The sequence below is a fragment of the Acomys russatus genome, chromosome 15 (genome assembly GCF_903995435.1).
Source record: "Acomys russatus chromosome 15, mAcoRus1.1, whole genome shotgun sequence".
NCBI lineage: Eukaryota > Metazoa > Chordata > Mammalia > Rodentia > Muridae > Acomys > Acomys russatus.
The window spans coordinates 66,846,419-66,869,630 of record NC_067151.1 but is presented as its reverse complement, the minus strand read 5'-3'; the positions used below and the strand labels follow the sequence as shown (position 1 = coordinate 66,869,630).

The following is a 23,212-nucleotide window of genomic DNA, read 5'->3' as shown; positions in this document are numbered from 1 at the left end:
CCCCCCTTGGGCCTTTCGCTCAACGGCTTGTGGGGTCAAGAAGACCCCCCTCTTCGGATGAAATGTGTTCCAATATCTTTTGGGCTCAGAATAAGAGGAACTAGGGCCCGGCCAGTGAGGTCCAGAAGGAGAAGGGAAGAAAGACCTTTGTTCTGCACCCGGTTCAAGACGGGGAGTGTGGGAGGGAAAGGGGGAGGAGGAGGATGGGGTGGGAAGGGGGAGCCAGGTTAGAGAGGCTAAACTGAGAAGCCACGGTATTTTGGGGAGGATTGCCTGTTTCCCTTCCTGAAGCCTTTGGAGACCTAGGGAAAGGAGAGAAAAAGAAAGTTCACCAGGCTAGTGAGGGAGGGAGGGGCAGTATGGAACCGCTCTCAACCCAGAGACATGCCTAGACCACGTGGTCCTGGTGGTCTCTGTATTTCAGGCCACCAGCCGTGATAGAGGGACGATGATCTGGGCCAGCTGTGGGGCTGGGTATACAAGTCCCTTTGCTTTGACCTCAGAGGGGAGAGCCACAGGGTTTTCTGGAGAATTGGTCATCTATCTGCCCTTCCAAAAGCTCTCCACCCAGGCTCCTCCGCCCACTAGCGATCAGAAGGCTGGGGCCTCCACTGTTCTTTCACCGTCTCCCCAAGGAAAGATTTCTCCCAGCTCAGCCTCCCGAGTTGTGCAGACGTGGGTTCAGAGCTACATGACTATGCCATGGCTCCCTCTCACTTAAAAAGGGGGACGTGGGCCAGGAGAGTCGGCTCCGTGGCTAAGGACACTGGCTGCTCTTCCAGAGGGCACGAATTCAGTTCCTAGCAACATCGAGGTGGCTCACAACCATCTATAATGTGATCTGATGCCCTCTTCTGGCTTGCAGGTGTACGTGGAGGCAGAGCACTGTATACATAATAAATAAATAAATATTTTTAAAAAGGGGGAGTGGGTGGGAAGTGGGAGCTTCGTGATACCACAGGACATTAGCTTTAGTGTTGTGCTGACAGGAACACAGTGATTTGCCCTTCCCTCCTAAGACCTCCTCTCCCTCAGTCAAGCCACCTCTGTTTGTTCCTTAGGGGGAACAGCAGAAATGGACACCACCAAGAAGAATACCGGTTGGATGTGAACTTGCTACTTGCTTGCTCCGACTTGCCTGAGCCTCAGTGTCCTTCGTCTAACTTGATGACAATTAAATTGGGAAAATCCATTTTCAGAGTTGTTAAACTTAACCTCAGTATTATTCTATGAATATTAGTTTGCTTCCTCCCCTATTAGCTTTGAAAAAAAAAAAACTGTGAAAGAAGCAGCAGGCCACACAGAGGTTCATACTCGACTGTTGATGCCCAGGATCCTCCCAAGAACTCAGTGTTTAACTTCAGCAGCTAGGATCAGTTATATTATATTTGTAGACCGACAGGATAAAGACCCCAAAAGGAAGACTTCGGACATGGGTAGAAGGAAGGGCCAAGAAGAAAGATTATGAGCTGAGTGAGGAGACAACCAGCCGCCCCTGCCCCGTTCTTTCAGAATGTCACGTATGGGCCCCTTTCGCCAGTGGGGTGGGAACCGATGTGCCTGGCTGAGTGAGAGTCTAAGGTCTCTAGTTGTGCCTCCTTCCTCCAGGGGCTCCCTTCCTAATCCCCCCTAATCCCTCTGCTTCTTCAGGAGCCATTGAGAAAGAGGTCCACAAATACCGCATTGCGTAGGCAGCTGGAGGGGAATGAAGGGGACCTAGGGCCTCCCCCCAAAACAAAACAAGACATCCCCCAAAGGGAGACACAGGGCATAACCTCCTTCATGGCAGCAGAGGACACAGGCCTTGATTCAGAGAAACATCATTTCCCCTAAAGTAATGTCTGCTCCCACCCAGCCAGAGCCTGGGCTAATCTCTCTCTCTCTCTCTCTCTCTCTCTCTCTCTCTCTCTCTCTCTCTCTCTCTCTCTCACACACACACACACACACACACACACACACACACACACACTAGTGGAAAAGGGTAAATAAAGCCATGTCATTGAAAAAAGAAACACTGGTGGCAAGGACACATGTAAGCAGTGGACACCAGTGACCAGAAGCAGTGGCCCCCGTGTCACTTTTTCGTCATGGTTCAGGGACCAGCTGTCCTCAGGGCAAGGAGGTTTGTGTTCCTCCCTTTCTTTCCCAACCATGACCTCCCCTCGAGCCCTGAAGGAAACCATTTGGACCCACCAGGAGCTGTTTCCCATCCCTGTTGACCCTGTTTACCTCTCAGAGGTGAGCATGCGGGTAGGAAAGGCTCCCACAGCCAAAACAGTAAATGGTGGCTCAACAGCCAGTTCCCCTAGGGCCAACAAGCCCAGGAGAGAGAGAAAGAAGACAAATTCTTTGAGCTGGTGAGGAAGTGGTGCTATATTTAGCCCCGCAAAGCAGCACAGAGTGGCTGAGCCTGAGGAAGAGAGGCCACTGGGAGAGGTGGAGTTAAAGTAGGACCAGACTCAGATTTACCAGAGACCTTTAAGGCTGACTGGCTGCTTCACCTGACCAGAAGAAATATGTCCACATTTTCTGCAGAAGGTGGAAAGGGCGCGCGTGTGGAAGGGGGCCTCAGAAGCAAGCCTTTCCCTTCAGGGCAACTGCCCAGGTCTGGACTAGCCCCCTAGTCAAAGCTCCTGCTTTGGAGGCCACCCAGGTTTTCAGCCCATCCCAAGTCATGAAGAAGTGACAAGGTCATTAAGAAGCAGACATTTCTCAAAAGGTTTTCATGCAAAAGGACAAGGGACAGGAAGGTAGGGTGTGGGGGGTGGATTTCAGAGCATCCCTCCTGCATCACAGCTTGACAACTGACCCTTCTACCCCTCCACAGGGCCAACAAGGCTGAGCCTCACCCCTACTATCTACCCCTGGGTTTGGAAGGTGGGAGCATCCAGTTTTGTCAGGGGAGGAAAGGTGTCAGCTGAGAGCACACACAGAGGGAGAAATGCTCACGCAGAGGCCAGGGAACACTACACACACACACACACACACACACACACACACGCACGCACACGCGCGCGCGCGCACACACACACACACAGGCTTTAGGGACCGCCTCTACCAGGATTGCGGGGACCCCCCACCCCCACCTGGCTTCAGCTCTGGTACAAGGTGTGAGGCACTGGGACTAATTACACCGCTGCTCCCACCCTGGTCCTGTTGCTGGACAGGTGCCCACCGTCACCTGTACGCGCCCCCCCCCCCCCCCCCCCCCCGCCCACCTCGGTGATTGCCTCCGGGCCCCAAGCCCCAACACCTAACACCTGGCTGCTTCTTCCCACTGGGTCTCTCTCCAGCGTTTTATTCCTTCTATTCCTCACCAGCCCTGATTTCTCTGTCCCCTAACCCACCCAAGTGCAGGCAAGAGAGGCAGGCAGTTCTCATTCTCCGGCCTCAGCCAAGGTCATTTATCATGGGGGTGGGGGGGGCACGTACATTAAGGTGAGGACGGGATGGAGTTTGAGGGAACCTCAGCTTACCTAACAACCCCTCACCAGGTTTATATCCAAAGACTATAATGGGGGCTTAGGCTAAGGCAGAAAAAAAATCCTCACATATACAGATGTATCTATGTATGTACGTGTGTCTATACATACATATACATATGTGTAGGTGCACATATACTTATTTATTCATGTATATTCTCAAAGCAACTGAAATAAACGGCCCACTCCCCAAGCCGCTACCATCACCATCACTGTCACCACCCTCACCCCTACAGCGGGGACAGTCACCCTCTCCCCATAAGCAAAGCATCAGAGATAAAATGGCTGCAAGGCTAGGCAAGGATGCTTCTGCCTGGGGCGGGGCGGAGGTGAGGGGAGAGGGGTCTCACCTGAGCTGGCTTCCCCGGGTCAGGGAGTCCCCGGGTAAGGGAGGGGGGTCCAGCCTCGGGGCTGAGGCGGCAGCGGCGGCGACTGCTCCTCGTACCAGGGGAAGCGGCACTGCAGACCTGCCCCCCGCACGCGCTCCGGCCCCGCCTCCGACCCCCCCCCCATTCCCCCCTCCGCGCCGCCGCCAGTGAACATCGGGAGAGACCATTGTGGGGGGGGGGGGTGGCGAAAGAAAAGAGGATGGGGAGGGGAATTAGGACACAGGAAGAAAAGATGAAGGGACTGGTGGGGATTGTCAGGGCGACAGTCTTTGAGCCCCTTCCTCCCTAGCAAAAGATGACAGAAATTAAAGGAAGACATTAACAGTTGTTAGGAGAGCAAGTGGGGAGGTAGACATGGGGGTAATGAATGAGGCAGCCCCTTCCTTAGCACCCTAAGCCAGGATGACAGAACCCAGGAGTCCCAGCCGCTCTTGCCGCCTTAAAAACAGCTCCCTCCCCATCTACCCTGCTGCCTGGAATAGGAACACCCACCCACCACCACCAAAACCGCAGCCCAGGACTCGGGGCTCACCTGGCTGTGTGAGAGGGTGCGGAGAAAACCAGGTGTGGTTCCTGTACCCAACAACCAGAGTCGGTGACTCCTGGGTCGCTGTCACCTGTCTCCTCCAAACACAACCCAGGCTGGGTGTGTACAAGGCCGTCCTTCCTTCCCTCCCGCCATTAAGCAGCTGGCAGCAGAGGCTGGCCGGCCAAGGGGTTTGTTTGTTTACAAGTCTGATTAGCTGGATATTTCCCTTTCCATCCACTCGCTCTAGTGACTCAAAAAATAAAACAAAAAGCAAAGCCCCATCAATTAACGCCCCCCTCCCCCAGGGCAGGGAGTGAACTGGCTTGGGTCCTTTTCTCACATCTTTCCCGTGTCTCTCTCAGATAACCTGGACTGAGAGATGGAAGAGTGACCATCTTTGAGGATGCACACCCTGAGCCCCGATGTCCACTTGGGATACACCGTCCCCTGCCTCTGTGGTGTGTTTGGAACTCGGAGTCTCTTTTAGACGCAATACTGTATAAGTCAGTTCGGTTAGGTGTGGGCCCAGGGTGCTGAGGGGTTTCCCAGATGACATTTGACACGTTGAGTTTACTATGCTAGGGATCCGGGCCTAAGTTTTGTAGGACCCAAAGCTCAACTTTAGAAATGCTTGGGTCAATAAAGATCACAGTTTCCTTAAAGACGTAACAGATAATAATTTCCCTTAAAAACTAGCTGTCACCCAGACTGAAGACTTTGGTATAAGTGAGCGAGAGGATGTGTGTCTTTAATGGCATCTGGCCATCCCCAGTAGAGTGCCAATGAATCCAAAAACTCTCCTGGCAGGGATCTGGGCCCCACCTCTACAGTCCGGGAAGCCTTGCCAGTGCTCTTGAGGTACTCTAAGTCGGCTGGCTGAAGTGCTCTTTCCAGGATGGTGCATGGAACAGCTCTGCCCACACGGGCCTCAGGGACTGGCCCTTTACCAGGCGTTCATTGATGAGCCTTCTTAAGGTTTTTACATCTTTTCATTTAAATACATTACTCCCCAGCAGGCTCCAGTCCTGCTGACAAGAAGCTGTTTCTTCTCTTCTGGGTGACTCTGCACTGACTGTCGTACTTACTGCCAAGAGTGGCAGTGCCAAGCTAGCCAGGGAGCTGAGGCAGGAGGATCACAGGTTGCTCTATGGCTGCTTAAGGCCATCTAGTGAGACCCTATATTAGGAGGGCAGTGATGTAACTCAGGGGGTGACTCGGCCCCCAGGACTGCGAGCACTCCAAAAAGGGGGAAATATATAGTTTCTTTTTAAATTGCGAGTGAAGATTTCTTTTCTTTGACAGGGTTTCTCTGTGTAACTTTGGCTCCCCTGGAACTCTCTTTGTAGACCAGGCTGGCCTCGAACTCACAGAGATCCACCTGCCTCTGCCTCCCACACGCTGGGATTAAAGGCGTGTGCCCCCACTGCCTAGAGTGAAGATTTAAATCACATGCTCACCAGCTACACCTCCCCAGTGCCACGAGCAGGGTTAGCACTTGGTTTCTTCAGCCCGCATTGGCCCTTCCAGTTCCGAAGTGAGCATTCACCTTGCTCACACCAGGCAGCCCCACACCTTTGCTGCTCTGTCTGCATCTCCAGTCCAAGTCTGTCCCCACCTGCCTGGATGTCTGATGACCAACTAGGGCAGCTAGAATTCCTGAGCCAAGAGCCCACAGCTGAAGCATATCCTCCCTTGTTCTGAAGGGTTTCCATGGTCACCAGTGACGGAGCAGAAAAGCACTAAAGCCTCCATTAGCCCCGCCCGCGCCCGCCCCCCCAGCCAGCATTCACCACCACATGCAGCTTTAATGCAGTATCCACCCCTCTGATGGCAAACTCAATCTTTCAAGATAAACTTCAGCCCGGAGCAGTGGCAACCCCTTAATTCCAGCGTTCTACTGACTTGAGCCCAGCTTGTGTTAGGGTTAGAGCTAGACCATCATTTTGTTTGAGACAGAATCTTTAAATAGCCCTGGTTGGCCCAGAAGTAGGCCAGGGCTGTCCTTGAACTCAGATCCTCCTGCCTCTGCTGGGATTAAAGGCGTACGCCACCATGCCTGGTATTAAGACCATCTAAATGACTGTAAGACTACATCCAGACATCACCTTTTCTTAACAAAGTCTTCCTGAACTTTCTGACCAAGTTAGGTTATCTTTTATCCTGCTCCCATAACATTGTTTCAGTAAGTGTCCTGTGTCAGTTCTGACAGCAACCCTTGCTGTGCTCATCCTGGCCACTTGCAGAGCCTTTGCAGGAACTAAAAAAATGTTAAGAGTGGAAACCTTTGGAAGAACCGAGACTGTGAGCAAAAATTCGGAGTAAGAAATAAACTTCACATACTGAGAACGAACATTTATTGTCCTAGCAGTTATTTAAGACATTGACAGGACTCCAAGTGAAGGCATGTTAGCCGCAGCGGGGAAATGGAGCCTCGGCGGAGCACGGTGGTGCTGCACACCTCTAATCCCAGCAGAGGCAGGAGCATCTGAGCTCCAGGAGAGCCAGGGCTACAAAGCCCAGCTCAGAAAAACCAAGTAAAGCTTCCGTCCGAACATTAGTGATAAGTTCCGGTGGTTGCTCTACTTTTTAAATATAAGCAAACACACACACACATATATATGTGCTAACACTTAAATAAGGAAGCAAAACATATATATATATATATATATGGCACATTTATATATAATTTTGTCTATGACCTAGGTATCTCTCACAAGAGGATATATTAAATCTTCTCCCTTCTGTATCAAGACTGAGACCAGGACCTCTCAAACGCAGAGGACCACTCGACCACTGAGCTGTACTCTCTGCTCCTCCTAGGTTGTTGTTTCAAGGCTGCATGGAGGCCCCATGTGTGGACTGAGCAGTTCATCCCAGCAGCCCCATGACACTCCAGCTGAACTCCAGACAGCGCCACAAGGGAGTCCTCCGTGCATGACACTCTTTGCTGACAGAACACCAGACACTTTATTTCCGTTGTTAGTGTCCCCATGTTATAACCAGAAGACAGGCTCTATTCCAAGAAACCACCGCTCTAGTGCAGACATCTGAGGGTAACCCACCGCGGCGCAGCGACTTTCAGAGTAAACCTTTACAATGTAAACACCCTCCGCTTTTATGCCACCCCTCCCCGAATACCCTGACCTCTCTTAAGTTAGTTCACAAAGTTTAATAAGCAGGTATATCTTTATTTTTTTCTATACACGTGTAAAACAATTAGGACCAACATTTTAAAACAGATATGAAAAAAAGATCCCCTGTGGAAAAAATGGCATTGAAACGGGGAAGGAGTTGCTGAGAGGGTCAGTACATTAGCCCTGACGAGCAACAGCAACTCTGATTGGTCCAAGAAATGAAGATGCTGGGAGGAAACAAGAGGGAGACAGAGGGCAGCAATTCACTGAGGAAGTGGACCCCGAAGTGGACCCCGAGGCGGGACTGGAGGCCGTGGAGTGGGTCTGGGTGGAGGGAGGGGTCCCCGCTGGTAGCCATAGGGAGGGGGTCTTGGAGGACCAGTGTATCCATGGGGGGGCATCAGGGGGGGAGGCCCACGCATACCGTGTGGAGGCATGGGACCTGGGTGACCTGCAAGAAGAAAAAGAAAAGTAATAAAAGTGAAAATAGGAAGTTGATGTTGCGAGATCAGCAAGGGGTGAAACAGAACAGAAAAAACGTGAGAGGTCAAATAAAGGGCATAGGACGGGCAATGACAAAGAAAGCCATAAAAACACACAGTGGCACACGCCTTTAATCCCAGCACTCGGGAGGCAGAGGCAGGTGGATCGCTGCGAGTTCGAGCCAGCCTGGTCTACAAAGTGAGTCCAGGATGGCCAAGGCTACACAGAGAAACCATCTTGTGGGGAAAAAAAGAAAGAAAGAAGAGAAGAGAAGAGAAGAGAAATGCAGACAGAACCACTAGCCCGGTGGTGCCCCTATAGCCCTAGCACCCGGAAGTCGAGTCAGGAGGAGCAGGAGCCAAGGCTTTCCTGGGGTGGAGAGGATCTGCATGCCTGTTCCTCTCACACACATAAACACATGTAAGGACAAGAAAGGGGCTAGCCTCCACTCACCCATGGGAGATCCAAAAGGAGGCCCTCGGGGGGGCATGCCCATCGGAGGAGGTCCAGGATGGGGCATTCCAGGAGGTGGCCGAGGTGGCGGCTGCCCCCCAGAACCTGGAGGCCCAGCATGAGGGTGCCCTAGGCCATGGGGGCCATGGTGGGCCAGCTGCATCTGAGACATCCCTGTGAACATAAAACAAAGGCAAAGAGACAAAGGGAAACAGGGTAATGAGAACCGAGAAGAGAACAAAATGACAAAAGTGACAGAAAGCGGATTAAAACAAGGCTGACGCTGTCCTCGCCCTGTCGACAGTGAGCTGACTTTGCACAGCCACCTCACTGCAGCTGTGGCCTCGGGTGACTGACAGCAGCGGCCCAGCAGTCAGGCTGCTAATTCGCCTCCCAGTTTGTGCAGCACGTCAGGGGCATCTTTTCTCTTGATGTGAAGAAAAGACAGTGAGACGTGCACTGCGGTGGCCACAGCACAGGACAGACCACGCACAACTTCTGCTCCACGCTGGCCACGCGAAGGCGGCAGCTACACGCCAGGGCAGAGGCTTGACTCTGAAGGCCATGGAGGACCAGGCCTGGTAGCTCACACCTGTCTTCCCCAGCACACTGAAGGTTGAGCCCAGCCTGAGGCACATGAGACTCTGGCTCAAAACAAAACAAAACAGGCCCACAAACTAAATTATAAAAAAATAAGTAACATAGAATGTGAGCCTGCCTCGTGGTGCACGCCTTTAATCTCAGCACTCGGGAAGCAGCAGCTGGCAGGTCCGCATGAGTTTAAGCTAGCCTGGTCTACAGAGTGTTCCAGGTCAGCCAGGGCTATACCGCCAACTTTACCCACCCACCCACCCACAAAAGGACTCCTTAAAAGGACAAGAGTGGATGTCAACTGCTCCAGGCATAAAGTCTAGCATATGCCAACACTAAACACTGAACATGTAACACCAATAACTCAGATAAAATGGGAGCGCCAGCGTGTACAAAGTAATGTTGTTTTCTGAAGGAGAGGAGGGCTCGGGACCATTTACACCCAAGAGCAGCGACAGAGCCACCCTCCCCCCACAAGCTCAGCCCCTATTCCCAGCAGGCTGCACTTACCTGGATGGGGCATCCCCCCTGGTGGGAACGGGTGAGGATGTGAGTGGCCATGCCCAGGATGTCCAGCCCCCGGAGTTCCTGCTGCTGGGGGCCCATGTCCTCCAGCCCCAGGTGGCATAGGTGGCGGGGGCATGGCTGGAGGGATCCCAGGAGGGAGGGCACCAGGAGGTGGCACCGGGGGTGGGAAGGAGCCAGGAGGCGGCATGCCTGTGTAAGGAACAAAGAGAGCAGTGAGGAAGGCCTCCTCACGCCTTCCTCCCCACGCACTGACTTAACAGCTTATGTCAGGGTTTCTACCTGCCAGGGGGCTACCTGGCGTACTTTGAACTGAAAGCCTTACCTGGTGGAGGAAGGCCGGAACCCAGGGATGAAACCACAGGGTTGGGGGCAGATGGTGGAGGGGGTGCATCTGCAAACAGCTGATGGGGGCGGTCAGCCTGGGACAGCGGGTTCTGGGCCGCCAGGAGCCGTTCAGCCGCCGAGCCGTGGCGCTCGCCTTTAGAGTCCTTCTTGAAGGCGTAAGACACAGTGATAGGACGGTTACACAGGTACTGCCCGTTCATGGCCTCGATCGCGGCATCCGAGGCATCAAACGAAGCAAAATTAATGAAGGCGTAGCCCTTGGAGTTGCCTGTGTCGGGGTCCCGCATGATCTTGGGGGTCTGTAAGATGACTCCGAAGGCGCTGAAAGTATCATAGAGCAGCTTCTCGTCAATTTCTGGGTCCAGGTTCCCGATGAAAATGTTGGCTCCTACATCCAGGTTTTTGTTGTGCGCCGAGGCCTTGTTCACACGTATGGGTTTCCCATAGAGCTTGATCATGTTCATAATCTTGATGGCGTAGTCAGCATCTTCCTCACTCAGGAATTCAACAAAGCCATAACCTGAGAAATCAAAGGGAAAGGGGGAAAAAAAAAAGGCCACTGGTGAAGAGACTGAAAGGAAGCACTAGCTCACCAGCCTCCAAACACAATGCTGGAGGGGGTGGGCGGGCAGCCTGGTCTACAGAGTGAGTTCCAGAACAGCCAAGGCTACACAAAGAAAGCCTGGTCTGCAATATGGCAGGATGACCACCCTTCAACTGAGAATGGTTCCGGTGGCTGACGCTGGGCGAGAAATATTACAGAAACAAACCGAAGTGATGCTTAAAGGAAAGAAAACTTTAGGTTGCTCATCCCAGAATAGTTGTGACTAGCGGTGAGACTCGCGGCTGTGTGGGGAGCGTTTATTACACACGGTCACGCCTCGCCATGCACTCACCTTGGTGCTGGCCAGTGACTCTATCCTTGGGCATGTGGGTGTTGACCACGGGCCCGGCCTGGAGGAAGAGCTCCCACAGCAGAGGTTCGCTTACTTTCTCGTCCAGACCTCCCACGTACACCGTGGCATCTAAAGGGAGGAGGCAGGAGGGGAAAAAAAAGCAAAACCAAAAACGTTAACTCAAGCCCCGGAAACCTCCCTCTGCCTGCCTAGTCCAGGAGGTCCGCTAAGGCCTGACTTGGCCTCTGGCCGACCCTGTGTTTCCGGGAGGGTTTTACTTGTCCGCCTGGCGGCGGGAGCGCATTAAGGGGCCTGGACCTAGAAGCATCAGCCCCTCGCAGGCCTCGGCGCCCAGAGGCCGGCTCACCCCGGGGGAACCTAGTGTGCCCTCCTGGCGGCCACGCTCCTGGCACTAAATCTGCCCTCTGGCCTCCCCTGAGCCCATCTTGGGCCCTTCGCTCCCAGTTACCCTGATTCCGTTCCGATATCGGCCCGGCAGCCATGGCGAAAGGGCTCCCGCCGTCTCTAAGCAGCAGCGCCGCCCTCTAACCCCGGTACTACTTCCACTTCCGGGCCAAGGCTCACAGTGGGCGGGGCCTGCGTCAGGGGCGGAGCCGGAAGCCACCGCCGCCATCTTAGGGTCGAGTTCGCGCCTGGTTGGTGGGGGTGGGGGAGGGAGAGGCGGTGTGGCGCTGGCGCGGCGCTCGGTGCGGATCTGGGGCGCCTCAGCAGCCCCCGTGGTGCGGGTGTGGACTGTTAGAGGGTCACACTGCTCCCCGAGTGCTGCGCCGAGCCTCGTGTGCGCTGTGACGCAGAGGCGTGTGCTGAGGGAATGACGTCATCCCAGGGCCCGGGCCACCTTCGGGAAAGCAGCCTGTGACGTGGGCCACGTCAGATTCGCCCTCGGCCCTGGCGTGAGCTCGAGGTACTTTGTTCTCCCCCGAGGGAGGAGACTGAGGCGTCAGAGCTCCGCTAGTGTGTTTGGGAATCTGCGGAAACACACACGCTGGCCCCAGCTCCAAAATAAGAGACAAAAAGAGAAACTTTCTCCGTGGCGTGCTGGCTGTGCGGTGTCTGTGAGATCGAGGCCAGCCTGGTCTTACAGAGTGAGCTCCGGGGCAGCCAGGGCTACACAGAGAAACCCTGTCTCGGAAAAAAAAAAAAAAAAACAGAGTTTCAGGTGTCCCTGGTCTACACAGAGAGACCGTATTCCAGTAAAACAAAAGCAAGAGAACTAAAACAACAACAAAAACACTTGTTGTGCAATCTGCCGATCCTGCCTGACTTGAATCCTTTATTTTCCTTATCGATAATACGGGAGCTTTTCTCTGAGCTCACACCCTCCCGCCCCCACCGCTCTGCTGCGAACTTCATTCAACACAAGAAACAGCCCTGGCAAAGGTGTAGAAATCCTGCGCTTTAATGAATGCCTTAAATAGAAACACCGCTACAAAAATGCACAGTGGGAGGAGTGTCTCCCGTGTTCGCAAGGGGATTTCGGGGCAGCTGAGGGTGGGAGGGGGGTCTTGTTGGGGCTGCTGAGAGGGGTCTGAGAGCCACCGGGAAGCCGGCCATGGAACTGCCTGGGGTGGTGGGCTGGAGGCGAGGACAGTCTGGATTGCTGTTGCTTCTTATTCCTCAAGCCACAAGAAACGGAAATAGCTGCAGGAGCCAGACAAGACAGGGGAGCTGAGGTTGGTAGCACCACGGTCGGCCACGGAAACTCGCCTAGTAAGCGGCGAGCTTCTCCATGGGCTGGAATGGGGAAGCCGAAAGCGCCAAGGTCGGACATGGAGCGCAGCGGAGCTCCCGGCACAGGTCCCTCGCCCCGGCTTCAACGGGTCTGAGAGAGGATGGTATCTGGGTCTCTTTCCCTGAAGTGGTCCCCAGGAGATATTCTTGGTGTCCACTTTCTTAACAGTTCCTGAAGACGAGACAGCTCATCCTGAAGGCCAGAGATTGTAAGAGCTGAGGAGTCCGTCTGGAGAGCGGCAAAGGAAGGCACAGAGGAATATTGTTACAAGTCTAGCTTGCTTGCTTGCTTTTTTTTTTTTTTTTTTTTTTTTTTAATTTGAGACAGGGTCTCTTGTTATTGTTGTCGTTTTGAGATAGGGTTTCTCTGTGTAGCCCTGCCTGTCCTAGAACTCATCTGTAGGCTGGCCTCGAACTCAGATCTGCTTGCCTCTGCCTCCCCGAGGGCTGGGATTAAAGGCGTGCGCCACAACTCCCCAACTAGTGTTCCAGTCTTAAGTTCCTTGCTACTTCTAGCGTTGTAAATGCCCTTTTCCTCTTCTAATTGTGCCTAGCTTCTGCGTGGTCAACGCCACCTTCCCAAGTGGCCCCGGTTTGGTAAACGGAGCGCTGCCCCCCAGTTCCTCAAGCCCTCTGCCTCTCCAGCTCTTCCTCCCCCACCCAGCTTGTCTCCCGGTCTCCTCACCTGGGCCTCAGGCCTTCCCCTCAGATAACAGCGTCTCCAGAACCTGACCTGAGGTCCCAGGTAGCCAGGCAGCAGCAGCCCGGGAGGTAAAGGGCAAGCTCCCCAATGTGAGGGGAGCCCCCATTCCTGGTCAGCTAGGCTTTCCGAGGACCTAGCAGGCCGAGGGAGCCAATGAGAAGAGACTGCCAGCAAGGAGGGGCTGTCCTGCCAAGGACAGAGCTGGTTCATGGGGGTCAGGGCCCCTCTAGAAAACAGCCACACAGAACTGGGGGGTCCAGGAGCCATGAAGCTTGGCTAAAAGACAAGGAGCAGTCAGCAGGCAACTAAGAAAACCACCGCTTTCTAAAGTGGGAGGGGACCCAGCTGCCACCCACGCACTGTGCCAACGCTTTCTAAAGTGGGAAGGGGGACCCAGCTGCCACCCACGCACTGTGCCAGCGACTGAAACTCCGAGGCCCTCCCTCTGGCCTCCTTCCTCATCAGGCTTAAGGGCTGTGAGCTTATTAGGTTGGTTTTAGAGAAACTTGTAATCTATGGGCATGAAACAGGAAGACAGAGACTGCTGCCTGCTATTCTAGGACGACTATCTTGCTGAAGGCAGGCCACCAGCGACCGTGGCCGCTGTAAAAGACAGTGGTGGCTTCCCTCCCCGCCCCCCACCCCAGGGGCTCAGACATCTTGTCAGACTACTTCTCACCTAGTCAGCCGTGTGAGCCCGGCCAAGTCAAGGGAACCGGAGTGGAGGCGTCTTACCTGCTGCCTGGGGAGCCAGGCGCCCGGCCCATGCTCTGCATGGTAGCCAGGGTTAAGGAACTGTGATATCTGTGCCTTGCTGTAGCGTAAATCCCAGTCCCAGACAGACAGGTGTAGCTGATCAGAGCTCCCCACTGGCGGCTGTGAGTACTCGGGCGTGTAAACTCGAGTGTAGGAGTTGAACTGGGCAGAAGCAGCAAGGAGAGGGACAGTTAGAGCTCAGGACGTGGCGTGGATAAAAGCACCTGCCATGTGAGCCGAGGACCTGTGTGTGACTTCACAGACCCCACACAGAGCCAGACACACAGCTCGGGATCTGTGGTCTTGGGGCGGGGGGCTGTTTCAGGAAGATGGGAGGCAGCGGGGAGAACCGTGGGAGGGACAGAGGCTCTGTCTCAATAGGTGGAAGGGGAGGGCTGCTGCCTGAGGTGGCCCTCTGACCTCCCATGACATGCACATGCTCATGTTAACACACATGCATGTACACAAAATATTGTTTTTACAGAAATGGTTAAGAGTGTGTATGTGTGTGTGTATGTATGTGTGTGTGTCCTTACCATATCTGGAAACAAGTTATGAACCTCTTACCTACTTCAGATGCCTCATACAGAACAAATTCTGATCCCAAGAGTGAGTTCCCCCAACCCCTCCCACAGACCTCAATTTTCACAAGTCTAGACCAAATTCAAAGTTTGAATACTCAACAGAAAAAAATTGGAAAACAGAGGTGGCTGACCTGTCCACTCTTCTTCCCTCGCTCCCAGGGAGTATTCTTCAGAAAGGTCAGGGTGTCGGGAACCCTGACGCTGTCGTGCAGAGCAAGAAGGAAAAACTCGGAGAATTCAAATTCAGCTGGAAACTGCTGGAGGAGCTGCCAGGCACAGTCGAGGAAGAGAGGAAACACTGGGGCCTGAGAGGAGAAAAGAGTTTTGGGGAGTCTACGTGGATCTGAAGAAGGGGCTAACAAACTGCAAGAACTGGGGACCAGGGAGCAGGGCACTAAGGAGGTCAGGGGTTAAAACAGGAGCTGAGAGAGGAGGAGGCGCATCCGCCCACCCAGAACAGCTTAGGCTAGACCATTTTCCCACCCTCATTTCTTTAGTAATGACCACCCCCCTCAAAAAGAACGTGTCCTCACCTCCTCGCTGGCCCCAGTTTCCCCAAGCCTCGTCGGGAAGGGGTGTCCAGCTGCCACCCACTCTCGTTGCACTAGTGATTGGAAACCAAACAATGTCCGGGCTTCGGGGGCCGAAAGCAGCTGGACGAGTGAAGAGAGGAGGCTGTTGAGATCACGGTCCCCTCGCTCTGGGTGATGAAGAAGGGACAAAGAAGGGGGCCCGAGAAACTGGGGCAGGAGGGCAGGAGGTGAGGGGACACGGGACGGGGAGGGGACGAGGTGAGGGGACACGGGACGGGGAGGGGACGAGGTGAGGGGACACGGGATGGGGTCATGGAGAGTGGGGGAAGGCAGGATTGAGAGGGCGCAGAAGAGCAAAGAGAGAACAAAGCTCATGATTCACTTGATAGACTGCACGTCCTGAAATCACCCTGTGCCACACTTCCCAAACCAGCATCCCCAGTGCCCGGCACCCTGCCCTTGTCCCCATCCCTGGCGAAGGGGTGAGAGGGACTAAGAGCATCTTAGCATGGGGACGACTGTTACAGTAGCAGGCTGCGTAGCTCTGTAGGATGAATTGCCATTTGTGAGTGGCCCCTACTAACAGGAAACCGCTAGTATTAAAGGGACACAAGGAAGCCCCCCCTTCCACACGTGAATCACACGGAGGAAAAAGGTGAGGAATGAGAGGAGCTGAGCCAAAGAACTCACCTTGAAGTACGACAGAACGGACGCGGGACGTCACTAATACGGAGACGTCGCTGGCCTTCCGAAGACAAGACCTGGAAGGGCACATGAGGAGGAGGGTAATGGGTTGGCAGGGAACGGCTTCCAAACACCTGCTGCTCCTCCTCCTAAAACACAGCATGTCGCCTTGGGAACCAGAGGATGGCTTTATGGGATGCCACTGGAAAGCCAAGTCTAGAGAGGAAGCTGGAACAACTGATCATGATTAGAAGGCAGATGTACCTGACGTAGTCCAACCATCGTGTCCCCTCCAAGGCTGAGAGCCACTTATCTTCAGCTACGGATGAGTCTGGCAGAGAGAGACCAAGAAGGGCAAAGAGATCAGAAGCCAGGATTCAGGATGCAGGTCTGCACCAGATGGGCTAAGAAGTCTGGTGGAGTATCATGTGTGAGATGCACGCCTTTAAACTTAGCACTCAGGGGCTGGAGAGATGGCTCAGTGGGTAAGAGCACCGCCCGCTCTTCCAAAGGTCCTGAGTTCAATCCCCAGCAACCACATGGTGGCTCACAGTCACTTCTGGCCTGCAAGTGTACATGCAGGCAGAGCACTATATTTATAATAATAAATAAATAAATCTAGTAAACTTAGCACTCAGAGGCAGAGGCAGACGGATCTCTCTGAGTTTGAGGCTACCCTGGTCTAAGAGTGAGTTTTAGGAGCAGCCAGGGTTACACAAAGAAACCCTGTCCCCCCCCCCCCCCCTAAAAACACAAACAGCCAGCCCTTGGTAGTGAGGACAGAGATGGTTGGTGATTGAGAGTGCATATCTCTCTTCAAGATAACCGAACCCATGTCAGGGGGTTCACAGCTCCCAGCTCCTGATGGCCCAACGCCATTGGCCTCCACAGGCACCCCCAAGTGCAAGGCATATAGGCACATACACACACGATTAAATATTAAATATAAAATAAATGGTGCATGCTTTTAATTTCAGCACTCAGGAGGCACAGGAAGGTGGATCTCTCTGAATTCCAGCCAGCCTGGTCTACATAGTGAGTTCCAGGATAGCCAGGACTACACAGAGAAACCCTATCTCAACAACAAGAAAAAAAGGACAAACAAAACAAAACCACAACAAAAAACACAAACAAAACCCCACCCTACCTAATAACTTTTTAAAAGTCTAGCAGTGGTTCTCTAAGACTGGGTACAAGTTACAAATGAAGGCCTTGGGCCCTATCTTGAGCATTTAAAAATATTTTATGGGCATACAGCATTGTAAATAAAACTCATTGTACACTTTGTAGAGTTAAGATGGGTAGAGTGAATTTCACAAAGCCTTTTTTTTTTTTTTTTTTTTTTTTTTTTTTTTTTTTTTTTTTTGATTTGAGGCACTCTCATAGCCTAGTCTGGCCCTAAATTCATTGCAGGGCTCCTCTTGATTTTATGACCAAAATGCTGTGATTACAGGTATGTGCTACCACACCCATATTCAGCCAACAAGGTTTTATTTTTAAAGTTGGGAAGAAGGGTGTGGCAGTGCATGCCTTTAATCCCAACAGACCAGAGGAGACAGGTGGATCTGAGAGTTTGAGGCCAGCCTGGTCTACACAGTGAGCCCAGGTCAGCCAGTGACCTGGGTCAGTGCACCTGGAGTCACAGCTCCAGTCACAACGTAGTGAGACTCTGTCTCAAAGGATAAATAAAAACAAAATTTATTTCGGGGAAAACAGGCTATTGGTAGGTCTGTAGTCAATGAGAATAGAAAAAATGAAAAAAAAAAATCATTGGGCTAAAGGCTTATTCTTCTATAATACACAAAATAGTAAACCATGTTAGGGTTGAGGGTTCAAAGGTTACACTCACCAGGCAGGCAAAGGGCCCTCAGCTTCAGGTGGGCAAGCTGGATGTCGGCAAGACCAGGCATGTCATCCGTGGTGTCTACCAAGACAACGTCGGCGTGCCCAGCCTGCAGCATCGACTCCACGGCGCTGCAGAAGAGAAAGGAGCCATGATTCAAGGCAAAGGTCTTCCCAGAACGCCTGGCCCTTGAGTCTCACCAAGGCCCCTCACCTGACATCTTCTCTGTCAGGGTCACTGGCTATGTAGAAGCCTCCACATCGGAGAAGGTCACTGCCTCCAGGGTGGTGCCAGGACAGGCGCTTCAGAGGCGGGAGAAGGAACGGTGAAGCAGCTGCACTCAAGCTACCCTTGCGCCCACAGTGACGTCACAGAAAACCCTCCCGTCTCTTGTCCCCCGACCCTCTCATTTCAGACTGACCGGTCCACGGCCCTGATGGAAGTGGGCAAATGCTCTTCTGACCTCACTGTCCAGAATCCGGTTAGGGACCCAGAAGTAACCTGAGAGGCTGCAAACCAAGAGCGATGTCAGCTTTCCAGAGACCCGTGCTAGGGAAGCCATAGCGACAAGAGCGTTCCTTTGGAAAGACCATTCCAAGGGATCTCGGGTTTTGAAAACAGAAGTAACAGAGGCTGGTGCTTATTGGGAGTACGGGCTCAGAGGACCTAGGAACTCTGGGAAGTCTGGGAGGCAGTGGAGGCAGGGTAGACAGGGACATCACCTGGTAGCTAAGTCGAACCTCTCATTGACCGTGCTAACCCTCCAGCCTTTGGCCCCCTGCCTCTTCAGCTCAGTTTCCCAGTCCTCTAAAGTCTCCAAGAGAGGAACAGGTGGCTTTCTGGAGCCAGAAACCTGACCTGGAGCAAGAGTGAGAAACAGAGGAAGAGATAGTTTGTCCAACTAGCCCCTTCTGCTTGAGGCTCTTCCTGTCCCCTTGCCCCAACGCATGCTCACTCACCAGCTCGGCTCAGGGTTACTCCTCTGTGCTGCTGGACTTCGCCACCCCGAGCCCTGGCTTGAACAATGGCCATGGCTACCTGGGGAAAAGAGCGCACCGCACCCATCCTTTAGTCCCAGACGGGACGGGAGACAGCAAAGGGATGCAATAGAGCATGCGTTTCTCTACCCTCTTTACCACCAGTAGAGAAGAGCAGCTAAAACCGGCCCTGGAGAGCCGAACATGGTGGTGCAGGCCTTTAATCCCAGAACTCTGAGTTCGAGGCCAGCCTGACCTACAAAGAGAGTTCCAGGACAGCCAGGGCTACACAGGGAAACCCTGTCTCGAAAACAAAACAACAACAAAAAACAGAGACAGGGACGACCTCCTATGGCCAGAGGAACAAATCTAGAACCACAGACTAATAGAATATTAATATAGGAATTAATTAGCAATATTACCCAACTCCACATTTTTCAGAGGTAAAAACTTACCCATAGTTACTGCTGCTCATAACTGACAGAGCCAGACTAGAGTGCAGGCCCCATCCTTCAAGACATTACCATTGACCAGCCTTTTAGCTTCCCCTGAGTGGAGTGGAACGGTGGGCCCTGGGGTTTTTAGGTGAGAAGGCTTGTTTGTTTGTTTATTTTGTTTTGTTTCTCTGTGTAACAGCCTTGACTGTCCTGGACTCGCTTTGTAGACCAGGCTGGCCTCAAACTCACAGCGACCCGTCTGCCTCTGCCTCTGCCTCCCGAGTGCTGGGATTAAAGGCCTGCGCCACCCGGCCGTGAGAAAGGAGTCTTCCAAGTAAAGGGTTCGTACCTGGAAGGCCTGAGGTGCCAGCCCTCCAGCCTCAAAACCAACTCTAAGCAGCCGGAAGTCTCGGCCATGAATCAGAATCTCCTCTGGGATGAACTTTAGCTGAGACCCTGGACGGAGGAGCTGCACTTTCGACACACCACTAACTGAAGTGGAGAGTTAAAAGGCGGGGTAAGCACGGGGTCACTCTGGGAGCATTTCTTCCAGTCCATCCTGCCCACCCCTTGCAGTCTTCTGAAAACAGACCGTGGGAGCTCTAATGTCCCCCTTTACCAAACCCTCAGACTTACCAGCCTCTAATCGGCCAATGTTGATCAGGGCAAAATCATACTCAGTGCTCAAGGGTGTGTCCTAAGGAGGCACAAGACTGACGCTAAGGACACTGACAACCATCCCTGCTCTCCCTTGGTGCCTCCTCCTCTCCCCAGCAGAAGGCAGCGTCCCTAGAAACAATCCCTACCACCATCATCAATACACTCCAAAGGCAACCCCTAATCCGTTTTGTCCAAACCCAGACTCCCTTTCCCAGTTCATCCTAGCTTTTTTGTTTTGGTTTGGTTTTTGTTTTTTTGTCTTTGAAACAGAGCATCGCTACGTAGACTAGGCTAGCCCAGAACTCCCATGGTCTTCCCATCTCCACCTCCCAAGTGCTGGGATCCGGCCCGGGGTATACTAACCACCTCACCTGATCCCGCTGCCATCCACAGGGCTGGAAGGTGACCCTAAAGTTAGTGCAGATCAGAGTTCCGGGCAGCTCCAAGCCCTGCCCTTTCCTCTGCCCTGGCGCCCATGCTAGGATCTGCTCCCCTAAAAAGGAAAGGGGGAAAGCAAAGCTCTAACCAGCGCTGTCGGCACCGCTGCATGCCTGTCTGTCCTTCTAGAATGTAAAACTGAAGGAAAAGAACCGGCATTTTATAAAACCTCTCTGCACTGAGCATGGCACATAGTAGATACTCAGCGATCTTTGAATAGTTAATAAGGGCTAAGGAGAGCAAGAAAGCACAAGGCGCATGAATGCCTAGGCTTCCCAGCTCTGAGGAGGCAGGGAAGCAAGCCTCGGGCAGAAACACTTTGAAAAGGACCTATCTTTGGGAGAAAATTAAAAAAATGTTAGGGTAGGAGGACTTTTAATGGAGTTTACGAAGATCAGATTGTTACCTGGAAGGCAACCAGAGGCCAGGCAGCTGCCAAGCTGAGGACTGCCGGGCTCCGGCATCCTGTTCCCTGGGTCAGACTTGGGTCCCGAGAGCTGAGAAGGGGAGAGAGTTAACCTGGAACCTCCCAATCTCAGGATCTGGGATTTCTTCAACAGCCGCCTTTGAGAACCCGCATTGAGTCTCAGTCTCTCTCTCAGGGAAACTGAGACCAGAGCCTGCCAGGAGCCCAGGCCCGGAGGCTGGCAGGCAGGACAGGGAGGGGCTAGTTAATGGATAATGAGATGACTCCGGGCTGACCAGGCTCGCGACAAGTTGATAAAACAGACACATACACCCCTCCTCCTCCCCTAGACCCTTCCTTCCCGCTTCATTTCCACAGCGTCCTCATTCACCCTCAGCCAGCCCTCCCGTCTCTTCTCCTTACCCCCATCTCCTTCTGGGGGGCAATGTTGAAGCTCTGGCCCCGGCCCCCCCACCACATTTCCCTGGCTCCATCCGGGAGTGGAGCAGCTGAAGGTGGGAGTCCTCAAAGATGCTCACTCTCTTTGGGGAGAGGTTAAATCCTGGAGGTGGGGAGGAAGAGGCTAGGGAGGACGCAGGGGTTTGGGATATACCCAGGAGCTCAATTCCGGGGGTCTTATTTGAAAGGTGTGTCCAGCCCAGACAGGGGAGGCTCTTTGGAAACTTCGGTGACTCTAAAGAGGGCAGGCAAGATGCCCGGCCCCTTAAAGGAGAATACGCACTTTTTTTGGGCAATGTAGAAAGGAAATGAAGGAGCTTAAGAAGGATGGGAGAAATGGGGGGGGGGGACTGGGGAATACCCACATTCCATTAACTCAATCCCACATTCTAGTCTCTTTGAATTTTAGAGGGGGGAGGAGGGAGCAGCAATGCAATTACTAAATGGCGACACTCTGGGCCAGCTCTCTAGCTCTCTGTACTGTTTCTACGAGAAATGAACACTAGAAAACTCAGTCATTTTTGTTTCTTTTATTTATGGATTTTTTTTTTCAACCTCCCCTGACAACAGGGGTTGGGAAGAGGACCTAAGTGTGGACCTTGCGTCCTTTTCTGGACAGTGACGCAGGAGGTAGGTGGCATGTCTGGGGTGCGCAAATAGCACAGGCATGTTGACGTGCAAAACTCGGCAGCAGGGCTGGAGCTAGAAAAATCTAAACCAGCCTTCGCACCCAACAAGCTCACCTCCCCACTCCCGCCCCTACCTAGTCCCCGGGAAAGCCCAGCCCCAGGTACGTGTCTCCGCCCCTCCAACCCAGTCACCAGATCTCCTAATGAATGATTCATGCTCTGGACTTTGAAAGCTAAGGGCTAGACGCCTCTTTTCAGCTCCAGGATCACATCTGCCCCCTCCTTCCCTGCTGAATTCAAGAAGCAAAGATTTGGGGGGGGGGGGTTGCTAGGAGGCTGGGAATGCTGGGGAGGGCCACTTGAGAACAGCGTTGTTTCAACATGGAGAAGACAGGAAATGAAATACAAAATGGGTGTTAATGAGCTGTTTTATTGTTTTTCGGTCTGTACAGAGGTAGCAATCCTTAGGTGGGGGCCGTGACATTCAATACTCCCTTCCCCTCAGCACACATCCTTCCAGCCTCAGTTTCCAAAGTTCCCTTTGTTGACTGCAACTGTGGAAATAGTGGAGCCAGCCGTGAGCAGAGGCAGTCTGGAACAAACAGGTATGTACTTGCTAGCAAGGGGGCCCAGAAGCCTGTGTTAGTGCTGAGGGCTGCTGACCACCACCACTCCACCACACTACAGCGTGTACACTGTAACAAGGAAGCAGCATAGGACGAGGTGTCCCTCCAACTGTTTAAAATCTCACGGTCTACTTTTCTTCTCCCACCACTTGTCTTTGAAGAGCCTTATCTCGTTTGTATCTCGAGGTCTGGGGGCAGCAGGGTATAGAGGGGAATGGTGGAAGGGGGGGGGGGCTAAGCTAGGTGGAGCGTCACCTAACCAGAAATGCAAAGGGGCAGCAGTTGAGGGTGAGGTAACAGAAGACTCACTGCCTGCAGCACAAACTCAGATGCCCATGGATGGAAAGGGGGTAGAGAGGCATGGAGCAACAGCCAACGTTTCCATTTTCTGAGCCCTGCTCCGGTTACAGGTTTGCGCCAGGAGCAAGGGCTGCTGGGAGGGGTAGCTGGAGGAGGAAGGTGGAGCTCAGTGACTCACAGGATGAATCACAGATCCAGTTATAAACACAGAACGAGGCCAAGGTCCGTAGACAACTTCCATCTTTCCTGCTGCCCCCAGCCCACCTAGCCAATGGAGGGAGAGGGCGTAGGAAATTTCACAATACCATTTTATTAAGCAGCTTACGCGCAGGAGGCAACATACCCTGACTAACGACTGGGTATCTGCAAAATATTAAGAGGAGCAGCACTTGTATGACTCACTGATGCTGCAGCTGAGGTGCAGGGAGAGGAGGAAATTTTAAGAACGTGGGGAACATGTGTTTCCCGGCCAGAAAACGGCTCTAACTCTGTCCTCACCTATGGGTTAGGGTTAGGTACTGCCTCCTCGGGAAAAAGAGGACACAGTCCAGTCAGAGGTGTCTGAGCAACTCATAAACATTTCCCAAATACTCCT

The 23,212-nt window shown here is 53.1% G+C and overlaps 2 protein-coding genes and 1 long non-coding RNA gene across 4 annotated transcripts; all 3 read right to left on the bottom strand.

The window, feature by feature from the left end:
- Positions 1-3: 3 nt before the first annotated feature.
- LOC127199575 (uncharacterized) lies at positions 4-3,973 on the bottom strand. Its single transcript, XR_007831943.1, has 2 exons — positions 3,833-3,973; positions 4-302 (listed from the first exon to the last, which is right to left on the bottom strand). It is a non-coding gene; the product is annotated as an uncharacterized LOC127199575 (long non-coding RNA).
- A 3,600-nt stretch (positions 3,974-7,573) lies between these two features.
- On the bottom strand, positions 7,574-12,622 carry Sf3b4 (splicing factor 3b subunit 4). The gene is made up of 7 exons (XM_051156951.1): positions 12,559-12,622; positions 11,416-11,634; positions 10,831-10,959; positions 9,912-10,454; positions 9,572-9,778; positions 8,471-8,644; positions 7,574-7,985 (listed from the first exon to the last, which is right to left on the bottom strand). Exons 1-7 carry the CDS (start codon positions 12,620-12,622, stop codon positions 7,798-7,800), a joined length of 1,524 nt encoding a protein of 507 aa, XP_051012908.1. The 3' UTR covers positions 7,574-7,797.
- A 37-nt stretch (positions 12,623-12,659) lies between these two features.
- Mtmr11 (myotubularin related protein 11) lies at positions 12,660-21,332 on the bottom strand. 2 transcript variants are annotated; one of them, XM_051157726.1, is made up of 17 exons: positions 21,027-21,332; positions 20,604-20,694; positions 20,131-20,252; positions 19,736-19,796; positions 19,449-19,591; positions 18,645-18,723; positions 18,408-18,543; positions 18,107-18,194; positions 17,899-17,987; positions 17,692-17,816; positions 16,107-16,173; positions 15,849-15,919; positions 15,159-15,325; positions 14,757-14,930; positions 14,021-14,203; positions 13,268-13,561; positions 12,660-12,811 (listed from the first exon to the last, which is right to left on the bottom strand). In XM_051157726.1, the coding sequence occupies exons 1-17, from the start codon at positions 21,081-21,083 to the stop codon at positions 12,665-12,667; spliced, it is 2,094 nt and encodes a 697-aa protein (XP_051013683.1). In that variant the 5' UTR covers positions 21,084-21,332; the 3' UTR covers positions 12,660-12,664. The 2 variants fall into 2 exon arrangements, with proteins under 2 accessions (XP_051013683.1, XP_051013682.1); XM_051157725.1 differs by lacking the exons at positions 12,660-12,811; positions 13,268-13,561; positions 21,027-21,332 and having other exon boundaries at positions 13,950-14,203; positions 15,849-15,991; positions 20,604-20,787.
- Positions 21,333-23,212: the final 1,880 nt, after the last annotated feature.

Coding starts and splice junctions, on each gene's coding strand:
- Sf3b4 (XM_051156951.1), bottom strand. CDS start 12,622: ATGTCCGACCTTGGCGCTTTCGGCTTCCCCATTCCAGCCCATGGAGAA. Junction 10,960..11,415: donor TGACGCAGGCCCCGCCCACT/GTGAGCCTTGGC, acceptor TCCTCCCTTTAG/ATGCCACGGTGTACGTGGGA. Junction 10,455..10,830: donor AGTCACTGGCCAGCACCAAG/GTGAGTGCATGG, acceptor TTGATTTCTCAG/GTTATGGCTTTGTTGAATTC.
- Mtmr11 (XM_051157726.1), bottom strand. CDS start 21,083: ATGTGGTGGGGGGGCCGGGGCCAGAGCTTCAACATTGCCCCCCAGAAG. Junction 17,817..17,898: donor CCTGACAGAGAAGATGTCAG/GTGAGGGGCCTT, acceptor TCTCTTCTGCAG/CGCCGTGGAGTCGATGCTGC. Junction 12,812..13,267: donor GGGGAAGGCCTGAGGCCCAG/GTGAGGAGACCG, acceptor GCCGCTCTCCAG/ACGGACTCCTCAGCTCTTAC.